Consider the following 19,564-nt stretch of genomic DNA (forward strand, 5'->3'; position numbering starts at 1 on the left):
GTAAGTATAATTAATATTGCCTTAGTGTAAAATGTTATAACAATCTGTAATACACAATATCTGAAGAAGATATTTAGGAAAATGTTTTTATTTTTTTACCTCAGGAAATTTTTCAATAAAATTTCATTACAGACAACTGTAAACACTCTTGTTCAGGACCATCTACAACGATGACGACAACAACATCTGAAAAACTTCTAACTCTTGATAATGCAGCATATAACTGACCGTGGCTGAATACTGGTTCTGGCAAGTAAATGGCAACTTTTTCTAAGGTTTGCCCTTGAGCTTTATTAATTGTTATGGCAAAGGCTAATGTAACTGGAAATTGTCACCTTCTTATGGTAAAGGGTAAATTAGTAGAGGATAGAGCCAAATCAATACGGGGAATATTATGACGCTCATTTTCTTTTTACAATCAATCTATTTGCTCGTATTTTTCTTTGTCTTTCAGCCTTTCTTTTGTTGATGTTTACTTGCTGAGCTGACCGTTCTTCCAGGAGATGTTGCTTATACGCGATTTGAGTGTCTGTGTCTTTTGTCCTACTTGACGTGTCCTTTTTTTTTGGATGGCATGTTGTTAGTAGATAGTTAGTAAACAGTCACGGGGCAGTATGTGTGGCGTCTCCCCAGCAATGGATTTTATGTGCGCGGCCGCGACTACCCAATCAGCACTCTCCCCAGCAATGCTGTCCTTTATTTGCTTATCATGCGCGGCCGCAGCTACGCCATTCACTGTGTGCTCAGCTTCCAGTGTGTGCGTCCACGATGCCGGTCGTGCGTGTTGCACCGAGCCTCGCGCATGCGCACTTCACTAAAAGATACACACACATGGACACCTGGATGCACACAGGGGTTTTATTAAAGAGGATATACAGTAGTACAGTCACTTTAAAAATTGCACAAACTACCTTTAACAGGGGATTGATTTCCCCGTGCTACCAGAATTTGCTGAAATATGACTAACATTTTACATAGTAATGACAATGGATATATTTTACATTTTATGTTTGAGCTGCTCATAATTTCTCATAAAGACATTTTGGTTTTTAATAAGCAACATTTGAACCCGTGACACGCTAACATTAGTATAAACTATAAAATCTTTATTAGGCTAGGAAACTTTACTCTGAATGAAGCCGATACTGTTAGCTTGGAAGACTGCAAAGTCCTGTTGCTTCACAGTTCCTAAGTTGTACAGTCAAACCCCAGCCCACTTTCAGACTAAATGGAACCAGCACCTTTCTACATGTTTTGTCTGTGTAGTCTGGTTTTCTACCAGAATCCAAAGTATTCCCTGTAAAGAACCACTGCCCCTTTCAGGTTTAACTCCTGCCTTACACCCAGAGCTGCCATGACAGATGTTTCTCCAACCCCCAAATCAGGAAATAAGGTGGATATCATCTGAAATGAACAGCAAATAATCTGAATTGACATGTTTGTAACTTGTTCTTCATTTTTTAATGACACTTAAGCAATAAGCAAGAACATTTAATAACTTGTGTAAAATCTAGTTCCATTCATGTATACATAATAACACTAACCAAAAATGTCAAGTTAACTTCCTATAAATACCCAAATGTAAAAAGATTTTCATATCTATTTTAGTATGACCTCACACATAAATATTTAAAAGTTTCACAATCATGTGAAATAGAAAGAAATTTATCCCACTTACAATTTTTTGAGCCTGGGCAGACAGAAAATGTTCTTCCATTGCTGCTATACCTTGTCATAAAAGGACCAAAGATCAAAATTCTGTTGATTAAAAGAAATCTGCTCATACAGTTTCATGGCATACATTTCAGTTATCACAATTAATCCATCTACTGAAAAGACGTCTGGTCCTTCTAAGTATACTTAATTGTAGCCGGGGTATCTTTTTCAGTGTAAGTATGTGCCGCTGACTTCTCAGGTATATCTCAGGCCTTTGGTGTGACAAAAAGCCATTCAAAGCTATTCCATAATGTTGATAATTTGCCAATATCTCTGTTAACTTAGTGAATGCATTGCAAAGGGCTGCCTGTTCGTCACAGCATTTGCACGACTGAGCAGGGAATAAAGCCTTTCAGTTCCACCAAGACAGGAAGAGTACCTCCCCTAAATGTTAGACATTAGCTAAGTTAATAATTAGCAAAACAGCTTATGCTTGTTGGAGCTTTTAGCTCTAAGTTCACACTTCCTTACTTTAACAAAATGCTACTTGTTCCTTTTTTGCTTGTTTATACCAATATATTTACTGGAAAAGAAAATAAACTATATGCTGAGCTCATTCCTAGCTTTACAAAACAAGGAAAAATAAAAGCACTAACAAAAATGTGACTTTAGTTTACAAGGTCATATATCAATTTATTATAGAGCATATAAAAGTGACCTGAGGTAATGTTATAATTACCAAAAATACAGAGTTTTTATCTACTTGGAGTAACTTAAATTACGTGTTAGCAAATATCTGGTATTACTGTCATCTACACAACAGCAGAAAAAAAAACTCATTGATGGTATTTCAGTTTATTTTCCATGTGTTTCTTGTAATTTCAATTACAGTTTATCTAATTTCATAGTAAATGAATATATATATTGACCAACAGTATCTTTATTTTTATAAAGAACACTTCACAATTATTGTCATACAAGCCTATTTTATTTACGAATACAGCTCAGTTTTTCTATTCTTACAGTTTCAGCTCATAGTCTTTGAAATTAGTCTTTCAATCAAATGAACAGTTACTTGAATAACACAACATATTCAGACCTGCTCATTAATCCAAAAGAAGATTGCAGGGTGTCAGGTTTACCCTGGAAGCACTAGACACAGCAGAAACTCTGCGATAGTGCTGTCACAGCCTCATTCTGCACACACCTGCACTCACTGAGCCAATGAACAATTCAATGCAGAAATGAAAATGTGGTTTGACAGAATTATTATTATACTGCTTACCCATAAGTGTTTTTCTGTAAACATTTGCATCTAAATTTTGGAGATATTTTTAATAAGTCTCAACATAGCTAAACAGTGTTGGACTGTGTAATTAATTCTCAACCCTATTATATTTGATCTTTTTTATTTAATTGAAACTGTAAAGTAAATCAACTAGGTTCCCTTTTTGTCAGTCATTGAAGAAACTGAAAATCCCATTACTCAAATACAGTGGTGTGAAAAACTATTTGCCCCCTTCCTGTTTTCTTATTCTTTTGCATGTTTGTCACACAAAATGTTTCTAATCATCAAACACATTTAACCATTAGTCAAATATAACGCAAGTAAACACAAAATGTAGTTTTTAAATGATGGTTTTTATTATTTAGGGAGAAAAAAAATCCAAACCTACATGGCCCTGTGTGAAAAAGTAATTGCCCCCTGAACCTAATAACTGGTTGGGCCACCCTTAGCAGCAATAACTGCAATCAAGCATTTGCGATAGCTTGCAACGAGTCTTTTACAGCGCTCTGGAGGAATTTTGGCCCACTCATCTTTGCAGAATTGTTGTAATTCAGCTTTATTTGAGGGTTTTCTAGCATGAACCGCCTTTTTAAGCTCATGCCATAGCATCTCAATTGGATTCAGGTCAGGACTTTGACTAGGCCACTCCAAAGTCTTCATTTTGTTTTTCTTCAGCCATTCAGAGGTGGATTTGCTGGTGTGTTTTGGGTCATTGTCCTGTTGCAGCACCCAAGATCGCTTCAGCTTGAGTTGACGAACAGATGGCCGGACATTCTCCTTCAGGATTTTTTGGTAGACAGTAGAATTCATGGTTCCATCTATCACAGCAAGCCTTCCAGGTCCTGAAGTAGCAAAACAACCCCAGACCATCACACTACCACCATCATATTTTACTGTTGGTATGATGTTCTTTTTCTGAAATGCTGTGTTCCTTTTACCAGATGTAACGGGACATTTGCCTTCCAAAAAGTTCAACTTTTGTCTTATCAGTCCACAAGGTATTTTCCCAAAAGTTTTGGCAATCATTGAGATGTTTCTTAGCAAAATTGAGACGAGCCCTAATGTTCTTTTTGCTTAACAGTGGTTTGCGTCTTGGAAATCTGCCATGCAGGACATTTTTGCCCAGTCTCTTTCTTATGGTGGAGTTGTGAACACTGACCTTAATTGAGGCAAGTGAGGCCTGCAGTTCTTTAGACGTTGTCCTGGGGTCTTTTGTGACCTCTCGGATGAGTCGTCTCTATGCTCTTGGGGTAATTTTGGTCGGCCAGCCACTCCTGGGAAGGTTCACCACTGTTCCATGTTTTTGCCATTTGTGGATAATGGCTCTCACTGTGGTTCGCTGGAGTCCCAAAGCTTTAGAAATGGCTTCATAACCTTTACCAGACTGATAGATCTCAATTACTTCTGTTCTCATTTGTTCCTGAATTTCTTTGGATCTTGGCATGATGTCTAGCTTTTGAGGTGCTTTTGGTCTACTTCTCTGTGTCAGGCAGCTCCTATTTAAGTGATTTCTTGATTGAAACAGGTGTGGCAGTAATCAGGCCTGGGGGTGGCTACAGAAATTGAACTCAGGTGTGATACACCACAGTTAGGTTATTTTTAACAAGGGGCAATTACTTTTTCACACAGGGCCATGTAGGTTTGGATTTTTTTTCTCCCTAAATAATAAAAACCATCATTTAAAAACTACATTTTGTGTTTACTTGCGTTATATTTGACTAATGGTTAAATGTGTTTGATGATCAGAAACATTTTGTGTGACAAACATGCAAAAGAATAAGAAATCAGGAAGGGGGCAAATCGTTTTTCACACCACTGTACATCCTTAAATAAATAGGAATGAAAATCCAAAATAACTGGCTCTTTAAGTACTCGCTACCTTTAAGATATGACACGCTACCTTAAGGCTAAGCCAAATTAGACAACTTTTCCAGTGATTTCCAGTCAAAGCTTTCATTTACATAATCTTAGTGAGTTGGAGGCAGTTAAGAGTGTGCTGCTCCTGTGAAGCCAATAACCTAATGTAATATAAACAGAGACTGCAAATCTCTCTCGTAAGTACTAAAACAGAATGGAAAAAAAGAAAAAAAAAGACAGACTGTGGCCAAAGTTGCTCTGTTAACCCTTTGTACAGTGCCATCTCCATCAGACAGCACAGTATTGGTGATTTAAATTGACATGGTGCGGCAGCAAGATCAGCAACTATGGTCGGCAAATCTGACATACACCACGACTAGAAATCACATAATATTACATTGATTTTTTAAATAAGCTGTGTAGCAACCATTTTCTTTAAGTTACGTGGAAAACACCTGAATTTTATTTCAAAATAAAATATGCTTAGCTATTGACAGCGACACAGTTGTTTGGAACAGCACTCAAAAAAACAAAAAGAAATGCAAAATAAGGACCATTCCAAGCAAATCAGTGAAAATTACACTAAAAAGGGCTACTCAAAGTTGTTAAAAAAATAAAAATAAAAAATGTCCAAGGCACTGAAACCTTCCCCACCACTAAAAACCAATGTTCATTATAAATATAAAAAAACATGAAATCTGAATAGAAAACAGGAAGAACTGAATAAAATGCCTAAATATATATATTTCAGGGAGACCAATAAGAAATATAAAGCAATGAATGTCTTCTATGCATGACATAGAGACAACATCTGATATCACTATATGCTTTAAAAATTCTCTTTTCATAGTAGTGTTTTATTTTTAAAAAAACATTTTTAACTCCCACTGTCTAGTCACTGTGAGAACATCCTATAAATCACAGATCAACATAGTCTTTTCAATTGTTATGTTTTGTTACTATTATTGCTCGCCAAAACAAAATGTTTAAATTAGATGCTCCTAATGCTAACTAGGTACATATGTTACTTTGAACTCTCGCTGTGGTTCAAGCTGGAGAAAATTATGAAGTAAAAAAAAAAGTAAGTATAACCATGTTTGCACATTATTAATCTTTCTAAAAATTTGGCTGAATCAACTGTACATGATGCAGTTGTGCAAATCAAATGCCGGTAAAGGCAAAAAAGTTTTACTTTCCAAAGTAATTTCAACAAAATACTCTGATAGAGCTGCCAGGCAAGAGGAAGGCCTACGAGATGGTTTATGGATGTGGTGATGGAGGACATGCAGGTGATGGGTGTAAGAGAGTAACATGCAGAGGACAAGAAGATATGGAAAAAGATGATCTGCTGTGGCAACCTCTAACGGGAGCAGCCGAAAGAAGACAACTCCTTGAATGTTCTGGATAAACACTTTTTCATCCTGCTCCATATATTTAGGTGAACTGGTGTTGAAATATTGGCCAAAGTTATGCGTGTTATGTTCAGCCAGGATCATTTGCCTGGGTTAAGTTTATTTTTGTTTTATTTAATGTTTTTATTGTTGTTTATTATTTTTTCCCTCGCCCAGACGCGGGTCACGGGGGGCCCCCCTCTGGAGCCAGGCTTGGAGGTGGGCCTCGATGGCGAGCGCCTGGTGGCAGGGCCTGCACCCATGGGGCTCAGCCAGGCACACCCCGAAGAGGCAATGTGGGTCCCCCTTCTCATGGACTCACTACCTATGGCAGGAGCCAAGGAGGTCGGGTGCAGTGTGAGTTGGGTGGTGGCTGAAGGCGGGGACCTTGGTGGTCCGATCCTCGGCTACAGAAGCTGGTTCTTGGAACGTGGAATGTCACCTCTCTGAAGGGGAAGGAGCCTGAGCTAGTGCGCGAGGTCAAGAGGTTCCGGCTAGATATACTCGGGCTCACCTCAATGCACAGCTTGGACACTGGAACCAATCTCTTTGAGAGGGGCTGGACTTTCTACCAATATGGAGTTGCCACCGGTGAGAGGCGCCGAGTGGGTGTGGGCATACTTATTGCCCCCCAACTTGAAGCCTGTACATTGGGGTTTACCCCGGTGGACATGACGGTAGCCTCCCTCTGGCTTCGGGTGGGGGGACGGGTCCTGACTTTTGTTTGTGCGTATGCGCCGAATGGCAGTGTGGAGTATCCACCCTTTTTGGAGTCACTGGAGGGGGTGCTAGAGGGCATACCTTCTGGGGACTCCCTCGTACTGCTGGGAGACTTCAATGCTCACGTGGGCAATGACAGTGAGACCTGGAAGGGCGTGATTGGGAGGAATGGCCCCCCTGATCTGAACCCCAGCGGTGTTTTATTATTGGATTTCTGTGCTTGCCACGGATTGTCCATAACAAACACCATGTTTATGCATAGGGGTGTTCATATGTGCACTTGGCACCAGGACACCCTAGGCCTCAGTTCGATGATCGACTTTGTGGTCGTGTCGTCAGACTTGCAGCCACATGTCTCGGACACTCGGGCGAAGAGGGGGGCAGAGCTGTCAACTGATCTACACCTGGTGTTCTGAGGGTCTGCTGGGAACGTCTGGCAGAGTCCCTGGTCAGAAGTAGCTTCAACTCCCACCTCCGGCAGAACTGCGACCACGTCCCGAGGGAGGTGGGGGACATTGAGTCCGAATGGGCCATGTTCCGTGCATCTATTGTTGAGGCGGCTGACCAGAGCTGTGGCCGTAAGGTGGTCGGGTACCTGTCGTGGCAGCAATCCCCGAACCCATTGGTGGACACCGGCAGTGAGGGATGCCGTCAAGCTGAAGAAGGAGTCCTAACAGACCCTTTTGTCCTGTGGGACTCTGGAGGCAGCTCATAGGTACCGACAGGCCAAGCGGAATGCAGGCAAATACTCGGGCATGGGAGGAGTTTGGGGAGGCCATGGAAAACTTTCAGACAGCTTCGAGGAGATTCTGGTCCACTGTCCGGTGTCTCAGGAGGGGGAAGCAGTGCAGTGTCAACACCGTATATGGTGGGGATGATGCGCTGCTGACCTCGACTCGAGACGTTGTGGGTTGGTGGGGGGTACCTCGAAGACCTCCTCAATCCCAATAACATGCCTTCCAATGAGGAAGCAGAGCCTGGGGACTCTGAGGCGGGCTCCCCAATCTCTGGGGCTGAGGTGACCGAGGTGGTCAAAAAAACTCCTTGGTGGCAGGGCCCCGGGGGTGGATGAGATACGCCCGGAGTTCCTCAAGGCTCTGAATGTTGTTGGTATGTCTTGGTTGACACGTCTCTGCAACACCGCATGGACATCGGGGACAGTGCCTCTGGATTGGCAGACCGGGGTGGTGGTCCCCCTGTTTAAGAAGGGGGACCGGAGGGTGTGTTCCAACTACAGAGGGATCACACTCCTCAGCCTCCCTGGAAAAGTCTATTCGGGGGTTCTGGAGAGGAGGGTCCGTTGGATAGTTGAACCTTGGATTCAGGGGGAACAGTGTGGTTTTCGTTCCTGGCTGCGGAACAGTGGACCAGCTCTACACCCTTAGCAGGGTCCTGGAGGGTGTATGGGAGTTTGCCCAATCAGTCTACATGCATTTTGTGGACTTGGAAAAGGCGTTTGACTGTGTCCCTCGGGGAGTCCTGTGGGGGGTGCTCCGGGAGTATGGGGTACAGGACCCCCTGATAAAAGCTGTTCGGTCCCTGTAAAACCGGTGTCAGAGCTTGGTCCGCATTGCCGGCAGTAAGTCAAGCCCGTTTCCAGTGAGAGTTGGACTCCGCCAGGGCTGCACTTTGTCACCAATTCTGTTCATAACTTTTATGAACAGAATTTCTAGGTGCAGCCAGGGTGTTTATGTGGTCCGGTGTGGACGACTCAGGATTGGGTCACTGCTTTTTGCAGATGATGTTGTCCTGTTTGCTTCATCAGGCCATGATCTTCAGCTCTCTCTGAATCGGTTCACAGCTGAGTGTGAAGTGGCTGGGATGAGAATTAGCACCTCCAAATCTGAGTCCATGGAACTCAGCTGGAAAAGGGTGGAGTACCCTCTTAAGGTTGGGGGAAAGATCGTGCCCCAAGTGGAGGAAATCAAGTATTTCAGGGTCTTGTTCATGAGTGAGGGAAGAATGGATCGTGAGATCGGCAGGCCAATCGTTGCGGCTTCTGCAGTGATGCAGGCTCTGCATCGGTCTGTCGTGGTGAAAAAGGAGCTGAGCCGTTGGGCAAAACTCTCAATTTACCAGTCGATCTACATTCCTATCCTCACCTATGGTCATGAGCTGTGGGTAGTGACCAAAAGAACGAGATTGCGAATACAAGCGGCTAAAATGAGTTTCCTCCGCAGGGTGTCTGGGCTTTCCTTTCCCTTGAGCCTTAAGTGAGAACCTCAGTCATCCAGGAGGGGCTCAGAGTAGAACCGCTGCTCCTCCGCATCAAGAGGAGTCAGATGAGGTGGCTCGGGCATCTAATTAGGATGCCTCCTGGATGCCTCCCTGGTGAGGTGTTCTGGGCACGTCCAACCGGGAGGAGGCCCCGGAGAAGACCCAGGACACGCTGGAGAGACTATGTCTCCCGGCTGGTCTGGGAACGCATTGGGATTCTCCCAGAAGAGCTAGAAGAATTGGCCGGGGAGAGGGAAGTCTGGGCCTCTCTGCTCAAGCTGCTGCCCCCGCAACCTGACCTCGGATAAACAGAAGAGGATGGATGGATGGATGGATTGTTGTTTATTATGTCTCCATGATTCATTATTTACGTTTTTTGTTTGCATTATTTAAAATATCTATTTCTTTGATTATACTTTCTTTAATTATTTAACCAATAAACATGGCCTTTCTATGTGTTACGTAATGTTCTCCTTTGTGCTTTATATTTGTGGGTGGCACCCCAAGAGGTAGGGCCGGCCACAGTGACATCACCACTCCTGAGACTCCCCTCTGTTTATTTAAGCCAGTCAAAAAGGATATCAGAAGTAGTCCACTTAAGTTTACTGGAGTCTAAGTGAGAATTGCTTTTCTTCATAAGGATTTGCTGGTTTTACTTAATGTTTGCTCTGTTACTTGGATTCTTCTTTGATGTAGTGCATTGGACCTTGTTTACTGTTGGATTATCTTCAAGGCAACATCTTTGACTCCTTTTTACTCTTGGAGCATTTCTGTTATTTATATTTTCTTATTTTGAATAAACATTTTTATTTATAAAGATTATTTTAAGCACTGCTTTCTCAAGCCAAAGATTTTTCTCTGTTTTTTTCTTTAGTCATGAGAGTCACTTTGTTATTTTAGGACATTTAAGGTATTTGTTAAGCTAAAACTCCATTCCATTATGCCTGCTAAGGCTAAGGCAGGCCAGTGGAGTTAGGGTTTAGGTTTTTTGGGGTAAGCCCTATTCTAGGCCGGTAAAGGAGGCTTGGCTTGGCTTGTGGAGCCTTTAGGAGTTTTACAGCATGTCTTGCTATGGTTTTGACTCCAAATCATAACTGTGTGTGTGTTTGCCATGTGATGGACTAATACCCATTCTGGGATTGTTCCTGCTGGATATACTACAACAATAAAACAAAGTATCTTCAAAAGTTTGAAGTGTTCATATTATTACAATTAAATGTTTAGACTTGCCTGAATAACATCACACTCCAATGAATGAAATGTATAAATGTTAATATGATAACATTGCCTAATTATCCAAAATACAAGTCTAGTCACTTAATGCTTCTGTGTTATGACACACACATCACAAAAACCTGTTACAATCTAAATGGTTGTATTTCCAAACAATTTTATTTTATTTAAGCAATACACAATTTACAACTCCTCTATTAAAATGAAAAAATATGCTGTACTACAAAGTATATTCTATCCATGCAGGCTTACCAAACTGACATTCTTTTATTCAAGCATAGTTATGCTTTTTAAAGTTCAAGATGCCCTCTGGTGCTGAAAGCACTGAAGTCTTTACCACAGTACTTTACCAAAAAAAAAAAATAAAGACAGTTCACAGGAGTTTCACAGCAGATGTACTTTGTGATGGGCAACAGCAGAAATAAGAGAGAAATAAGATTCATCGCAACAACAATTCTGTCGATCACATAATCATCAAGGAATAACTTTACGTGAGTGGATCTTGGCTGTCAGCATCCACTATTATTCCTGGGTGCCCCAAAAAAATCAAAAACGGGTGGCACTGGTTTATTTGACGCAAGGTCAACAGACAGCCAGACCCAAGGGTCACTACTGGATTCATCAGAGTCGCTTTCGGTTTCAATGTCCATTTCAGTTTCACCACCTGAGGACAGATTCACTTCCTCAACAATGCTGATGAAAAGCTCCTAAAGATCACTGCTTCTATTACTAGCAAGACCCTGCAACACCTAGGCTTCTGAAAAATGTTTCTCACAAGATGCCATTATTACGGAGGGGTTTACTGATCACACAGGTCAGAGAAGAAGTACTGACACCTTTGCAAATGCGATGCTTGGACATAACACATTACACTGACTTGCCTATAACGTTGCCCAAGTAATGCTTGGGACTTATGCCGACAGCACTTTTACAGCCCAAGTGATTCTCGGTTTTAACGGTTATGCAAAACGCTTCTATACAGTTATCCGAGGGACACTTGGGAGTAATGTGTAACAATGTACAATGAAAAAGGCAATAAAATATTTAGTTATACTGTAAAAACTGGTGAATATAAATCTAGGGAAATAATGCTCAGACAGCACGAGGTACTGTAGTGGTCAGCACACTACTAAAAAGGACATAGTAACACTTGAGGCTGTGCAAAAAAGAGCAAGCAACTACATCTCAGGACTTAAGGACTATCCCCTGACAGAGAGAGAGAGAGAGTTAAAACTGTTTAGCTTCAAACAGAGGAGGTTGTGTGGGAACCTAATACAGGTCTTCAAAATTTTCAAAGTTATCGATACCAAGTAAATTCAGCAGAATACTATTGACTAAATGTCAAATCGTGTACGCAAGGAATCTTGTGGAAATTACGTGAAAGTGCATTTAAGACTTAGGCCAAGAATCACTTTATGCAAATAGTTGTGGGAATCTGTAACAAACTACCAAGAGATATAATTGAAGCAAAAATCTCGAGACCTTCAAGAAGTAACTGGAGGAGAAATTGGGATTTCTTAGCTATTAGCTAAACTAACAAGCTTGATGGACTGATTGGTTTAAAATGTATGTGTCAAAGATCTTATGTCTGCAAGGCATTGCTCAATGGGAGAAGACCGAGAACAAAGCCAGGACATGCTGGCCTGGGAAACTCTATGGATTTCCACAGTGGATTTGGAGGATGTTTCGGAGAACAGGATACTACTGTGAGTTTCACCAGGATAAGTGAAATGACAGTGATGAAACTAAGCACCATTGACAAAGATCTTATTTCAAGTGGTTAGAGACATAAATACATCAATTTTAAATTGCAGCAAAGAACAGGTGGACCTATTAATAGTACCACATGCACTGACCCAAAAAATGAAAGGGAACAATATTTTGCCTTGATTGTTAATAACATAAACTGCCTTGTCTGAAACAGAAAAAAATTGTTAAAATCAAACAGCAAAACAAATATTGTGATGTTGGGATATGAGAGATTGAACAATTCTTGTAAGAAAAATCCATCCATCGTCCAACCTGTTATATTCTAACACAGGGTCATGGGGGTCTGCTGGAGCCAATCTCAACCAACACTGGTCGCAAGGCAGGAACATTTAAATCAAATTTCCCAGTTTCTCTAGTATAAGAAATAAATGAGGGTTTGGGGTGAAAAAAAAAAACCTTCAAAATAATACAATACTCTTTTTGCAGTATGCACAGTACGCTGATGGAGGAAAGTAAACATCTGTTGCTGGACTGAAGTTTGAATTTTCATTGCAAAAAAAGTACAACAAGAACAACAGGAAAACAATAACAACTCTCATTTTTAACAACTGATATCTTGTGTATATCTTGTGTCACTGCCCAAAAGAGCGAAACTGCCTTAGAAGCAGCATTTGTAGAACTTTATATTATTACTGTAGAAGAGCCCAAAGAATTGGCAAACAACTTTGAGGAAGCAGATCACATCTCTAGATGTTACAATTAGGGTCGTACTACTAGTGTTCTATGGGGTTAAAGTCAGAAGAGAAGGTAGGCCAAGACAGCACATGTACAGCACCATTCCCTCCTTCAGAAACTTATGACCAGATCAAGTATTTGTGGCTTGGTATCAACCTGCTGTAGCGTAGGGTCATGTAGGAAATGTGGGCAGAGTATTATGACAGTTCATTTTGCTCTAATGCCAGCAAACATGCCTCTCACTTATGTGGACAGTCTGTCGGAAAGTGGTTTCAGTAGCACACAGGTGGCTGATCTAAAAAAAATCTCTCAGATGGACCAGTATGATGTGTTAGTCTTGCTCTTGTGTGGTCATTTGAGAATAGTAAGATCTTAGAGAGGCATCTGCCGTAAAAGTCTTCTGAAAATTGTTCTGTACAAGTGATATAGTGGAGTTGCTTAATTCACTGGGTTTTGCAACAGTGACACCTGACATAGCTGCCTGTAGCATGCCATTGGCCCTCTTCCATCCTTCTGTTGACATTCAAAGCATTGTGGAATGCACAGAAAACTAAATGTGGTTTGTTAACTTGATGTGACATAAGCGTTGAATTAAGGCCTTATAAAAGATTACTGTCATATGTATCTCACTTGGAAAAATCTACCTAACGATTTTTCATGCATTTTGACAAGCCACAAGGCTTCACAGCACAAGTTGGATTGTTAATAAGGGAGCTAAAACAAACTGGTAACCTTTTGTGAAACTGCCAAGGCTAAAACTATTGTTTTGTCATTCTATTTCTTTTCTCCATCGGTATGTATTCATTTAGACATATCTTAAGCAACAGATGAGTGGTTACTGCTGGGGTGTTTGAGTTGCTCAAGTAACAGCTAAATCAGAACAATTGTTCTCAAACTCAGTCCTCAGGACCCTATGTGACCATAAGGTATGTATTCCAAACAGCTTCATAATTTATTTAATTATAATCAATAAATTAATTCAATTATAATCTAATTTCTTTCATATAGTTGTTTTTTTTCTGCTTTTTACCTCTTCTTTTTTCTGCATTCAGAAATACACAGCAGTGTGATTTAAATATGTATAAAACATGTATATTTTTTGCTTTAGCTTTAAATGCTTAATTTTGTTTTGCTGTTTTTCCTATTAATTTGTCTTTTTCTACGTAGCTTGATTTTAACTGTATACCAATAATGGCAATTAACAATAAGAGAAGGCACACAAGGCAAACAACACTAATTGCCTAAAGGATTCAAGTACTTCATCTTCAGATCCACTTATAGATTAAATAAGTAGAATACTTTGAAAAATAGAAATATAATGAAACTGATGATGATGAAAATCTGAAAAACCAAGTTAAAAAACACTACATTTTCTTCATGTATCATACATACAATACCTGGTACATTGTAATAATAATTTATGAAACTTTTAAGTTTCATAATTTTTTACATTGACTACAAAACACAGAAGCTGAGAAATGAAAGGTTGCTTAACTAGAGAAGGAGTCTATTTAAAAACAGGAGTTGGTTGTAATGAAAACCTGCAGCCACATGGGGTTCACAAGTGATTTTGAGAGCTACTGGTTTAGAACCGTGCTTAGCCTAAACAGCATTTCTTTCAAATAGGAGTAAAAATCAGAGACCTCAAGGAAAATTCACAAGAATGGCGCAGATGCAAAATACATACAGAAGTCATCCCATGTAGAAATAAAATTAGGCTTCCAGGTCAGTGAAGTGACAATTCTACTCACTATGCCATCATGCCAACCACCAGAAGCCTATGATTTTCTAATTATCAGACTTCCTTTAATGACTATTGTGGACTATGGCCGGCCAGTCATCCCGGCCAATACCCCCAGGCCATCAGGTGGAGCCCTTCCTGCAGCATGGAGGTGCCCCAAATACCAGCAGGGAATTATGGACAATGGAGTTTTCATCCACAGCCCTACTGGATACTACAGGGTCCAAAAGAGGACGCTGCAGGGAGGTCCAGAGACTCTTACATGCCCTATAACCCGGAAGTACATCTTAGTCACAGCGACAGGAGGAATGACGTACTGCCGGGATGAAAAGAAGAGTTTTCATCTGACCCAGAAGTGCTAGGAAGTCACATGGACAGGGGTTCAGAATAACGTCCGGGTCACGTAATATAAAAGGACTGTGGGAGATTCCAGTCGTTGAGCTGAGCTGGCAACGCGTCTGGGAGTAGGAGGAATTGTATTGATTAAGAATTGTAGTGAATGTATGAGTATTGTGGAGAGGAGGGTGCTTTGTGCACTGTTTATTAATAAAAAAGTAAATTATTGAACTTTTACCTGGTGTCTGGCGTCTGATCTGAGGGTTCAAGGGGACGACAGCACCCCCTATCTGTCACACTATGTTTAATTTATATTTTCCTCTGGCTACTTTAACTTTTCTTTACTGAAATTTTTTTTCAAAACACAACACAGATATGTGAATTAATGATGTGGCCATTTTTAGTGATGTATCCAACCAGGTATTATTAATGCTAATGCTTACCAAGTTACACATATAATTAGTTTTACTATTATTCATCCATATTGGTATGTTAACCTGTAAGTGTAAAAGGCAACATTAGTTTTAGTTATGAATGAAAAAGATTACATTATAATGTGCAAATGCCTACTTTATTTTTTTTTTCTTGTTAGCATACTTGCAAGCTGACCTAAGCAGCTATACTGAATGATAATCTGAATGGAATACACAGTCTGACAGACATCTAGGTTCACAGACTAAGCCTACAATGTGATAAAGAGTACAGTATCTAATGCATGAGAGGAATTTGACCTTCTAAGCAACTTTTTAAGGCACTCCTATTCTCTACATTCAGGTATAGCAAATAAAGGAACACAAAATCAAACTGTCATTGTAAACAAAACCACTGGGAAAGTCCTAAAACAGAAAACTTTATTTTCATTCTGTTAGCAAATATGTAGTAAATCATAATGTTAAATGAAATTATTCCAATCTTCTTAGTCAGAAATGAATTGCTTACTGGAAACCTTCAGACAGTATGTCTCTTCAGTAGGAAGTATGATTATCTTTGACTTTTAGTCCAATGAAAATGTTTTAGGTCTTTGTGTTTTTATACTAGGTAATGTACAGATACAAAAATAAGCCTTTTCATAAGCCCTTTGAAAAACAAAGTCCACAACTGCTAGTCCTGAGTTTATTATACCATGCAAAATAAAAACTATTTTAATATAATGTATAGTATAGTAACAAAAAATAAAGTGACGTATGTGATGAGTACAATCTGGAGCAAGTAATGTTTAGGACTAACTGGGGAACATCTAAAACACCAAATTTCTCACACTTAAGCATACACTACAAAACACAATCCAATGTTGACAATACAAGAACAACTTACTTACATGCAAATGACTTATGGTATATGCATATTTTTTAAATAATATAAATGCACAAAATATTTAAGCATTTCTGCCTCTGTAAATGTGACTAGAGCTAAACACTTAACAGAATGGATGCCTTAATAATAATACTGGGATCATGTCTGAGACTCTAGTTTATGATGTAATTCCAGGTGCACTGTTAGGGTTTTTGTTTTTCTTGGGTGCTAGTGAATGCTAGTGCTAGTGAATGGGAAAAACCAAACAGTGGCATATAGCATACTGATTAAATTTCATGATTATGAGAAATTACACTTAAAAGCTAAATCACACTGTTCTGCTTCCCTAAAAATGAGGACAAAGATGAATAAGGGGGTGAGTCTGGAATCAGTGACAAGTAATAACCCATTGTGCCAAGTACCTCAAGAGTCAACCTAATGAACTTTAAGTGAATAATGCTGCTGACTAAACATAAAACCCAGTCATCAATACAACATAGGAAACTAAATTTGAACTTGAAAACCTAAATGTACTTAAAAAAGATTAAATGCCAGGAGTTTACAAGACCCAATGAAAAAGAAAAACAATATCAACCAACAAACTGTCGAATCTTTAATATCCTTTAAAAATCAATGAAACTTTTTTTTTGTCTCAAATAGCACTAAACAAAACCCTAGTGTACTTTCCAATAGTATACACAGATGCATGGTTTTCTTGGATACAATTATAGAAACACAAACTTAACTATAATTTACATACATTGGCAAAATGACACCTTTTATTGGCTAACTAATGGCTAACACGGTACAACAACCTAGTACTACAGACATACATTGGCAGGAAATCAGGCTAATAGTATATAAAGATTTTTCTTTTATTGCAGCATTTCTCAACATGTACGTTGTGACCACCCTAGATGGGTTGTCAGCTTAAATTAAATCAGCCATCAATGTAATGTTTTAGGAAGCTGCTGATTGAAGATTTCAGTTCTGCACCTTGTAAAAGGGACATTTTATTCCTATACACACTGGGAAATTGAAATGACTGATGTTAAGTCCAGTTATGAGCTGATGACAGCCTGCTATACACCGCACAATTCATTAAGATAAACAACGAACATGGACAAGTTCCTCAAATGTCCCGTACCACCACCAATTGCAATTCCATTCCAGCTTTTTAAGATTGATCTAAAATGTAGAACACCACAGAACTGTTAAAAGAACATACAATCCAGACTTTCAGAAGTATATTTACTATGAAGCAAGGCAAACAACAGCCATTGTATGAAATCTGTAGTGTAGTACTACCTGACAAAATCATGTAGCCTTCAGCTAGAAAGACATTTGGGAAAAAAAAGCATGCTACTTAAAGAAGTAAATCATTTAAGTTTTTTAAATGAAAAAATGAAAATCTATATAATTATACTGAAAAAAGCAAGTAACCATACCTGCATCACTTTTACAATAATCTTCATTATTAAAAATAGTCCAAACTACAACTGTGTCTGCATTTAAAACATTTTAAGAAATAAATGCCTCTGCCATACTAAAAAGTTCAGATATGAGCATCAGTAGGTTTTGCAAACTTGGAACCAATTTGCCCAAGTTTGGTATTTTTCCATCCAGCCACTTTAGCTGTTGACCATCCTCAAGAAACTGTGACACACAGACACATCATTGAGATATCAATGTTTTTGGTATTAGAAGACCCTAAAACATTGAAATCCATCAAAAAGCAGAGATCAAAATTTTTGACGAATTTAAAGCTTTTACTCCTTCACATTGACAATAGGTTACGGTGGGGGAGGGCACAAAGCAAAAACCTTACATAAATTCTTAAAACCTTCTTAAACCCTCTTAAAGAGCCAATTTAAAATCTTTGAATTCTACAAATATACAGCATATGTGAATAAGGAAACTCAAATTGAAAAGTAACATTACAGCATAGTTCTAGGACACGTGACATCACTTAAACCTTAATAGTACAAGATTTTTTTTTAATGTAATTTTTTAATGTCTAACCTTAACTAGTATTCCCTAAGAAGATTCACTTATGAAGTTCACACTTTACTTGTTTTAAACTTTTTTTGTTGTTGTTACTTAGTTGCAAAGTGCAGACTGGCTATAGTCTTAGGACACATTTACACACTTAAGGATAGTAACCACAGCATAATGTCTCATTTTCATTTTACATTATTAACAGATTCTTCTAATGATGTATTCAGCTGCTCAGTTCTAATACTGAAACAGAAACTGTTTGCCACATTTAGCAGAGCTGTGTTGTGAGGATTTCTACCTATAAGCATTTTGTACAGCATTTTGTAAAACTGATATTGATACAGAAACTGTTTGCCACATTTAGCAGAGGTGTGTTGTAAGGATATCTACCTAATAAGCTTTTTGTACAGAATTTTGCAAAACTGATTTTGACAACAGCCTTGATCATAACAGGTTCCTTATCAGCAGCAGCAGGAGTAGTCTGTATATATAAAATAAAAAAAAAATGCAGAAGTGTCACAGTCACCCTGTTACTCAATAGTCTTTCTACAGCAAAACATACTGCATATTCCAAGGATTTTTTGAACAATCTGAGGACTCAGCTAAAGATAAACTAACCAATAACAGGCAAAATAAATCAATAATAAACAACACACACCAAAAATAGGAAATTCCAAAAAACAGTCAATTCTTTTTTGTGTTATTATATATTGAATATATTATATCATACATGTGTTATAGACACTGTCTATAAAAGGTATTCACCCCTTAGAAGTTCACATTTTATTACTATACAGCATTGAAACAAGCAGATTTAATTTTGCTCTTTTTTGAAACTGATCAACTAAAAGACTCTTTAATGTCAAAGTTAAAACAAATCCTTGAAAAGTTGTTTAAATTATTACACATACAAAACACAAAATGATCTCATTAATCTCATAAATTTTCTCATCCTTCAAATGAGTATTTAGTAGATATATATTATTGGCAGCCAAAACAACCATGAATTTGTGTACACAGGTTTCTGTCAGCTTTGTACATGCAATGTTTTCTCATTCTTGTTTGCAAAACTGCTCAAATTCTTTCAGGTTGCATGGGGATCAAGAGTGAACAGCTGTCTTCAAATCTAGCCACAGATTCTTGATTAGACTGATAACTAGATTCTGACTTGGCCACTCTAGGACACTAGCATTGTCGTTTTTAAGCCATTTCTGTGTAGCTTTGGCCCTATGCCGGGAGTTCTCATCTTGCTTGAAAACATATCTTTTCCCAAGTCACTTGTTTATTTCAATCTTCATAAGGTGTTCCTCCTGGATTTCCCTGTAGTTTCATGCATTCACTTTGCTCTCTACATTCACAAGTTTTACAGGGCCTGGTGCAGAGAAGCTT

General features: G+C 39.1%; 1 protein-coding gene across 23 annotated transcripts in view; it reads right to left on the reverse strand.

The window, feature by feature from the left end:
* Window positions 1-19,564, reverse strand: part of LOC120531004 (leucine-rich repeat flightless-interacting protein 2-like) — a 273,630-nt gene that overhangs the window by 155,297 nt on the left and 98,769 nt on the right. Inside the window, exon 1 of one of the 23 annotated variants that reach the window (XM_039755902.1) lies at window positions 1,679-2,037. The exons of the other annotated variants lie outside the window; for them this stretch is intronic. Coding sequence (XP_039611836.1) covers window positions 1,679-1,717 — 39 coding nt within the window. The 5' untranslated portion in view covers window positions 1,718-2,037. Of the gene's footprint in view, window positions 1-1,678; window positions 2,038-19,564 lie in introns of those variants that run through there. 23 annotated transcript variants of the gene reach the window in all.

This window comes from Polypterus senegalus, chromosome 6 (genome assembly GCF_016835505.1).
Source record: "Polypterus senegalus isolate Bchr_013 chromosome 6, ASM1683550v1, whole genome shotgun sequence".
In the NCBI taxonomy this organism is placed as follows: Eukaryota; Metazoa; Chordata; class Cladistia; order Polypteriformes; family Polypteridae; genus Polypterus; species Polypterus senegalus.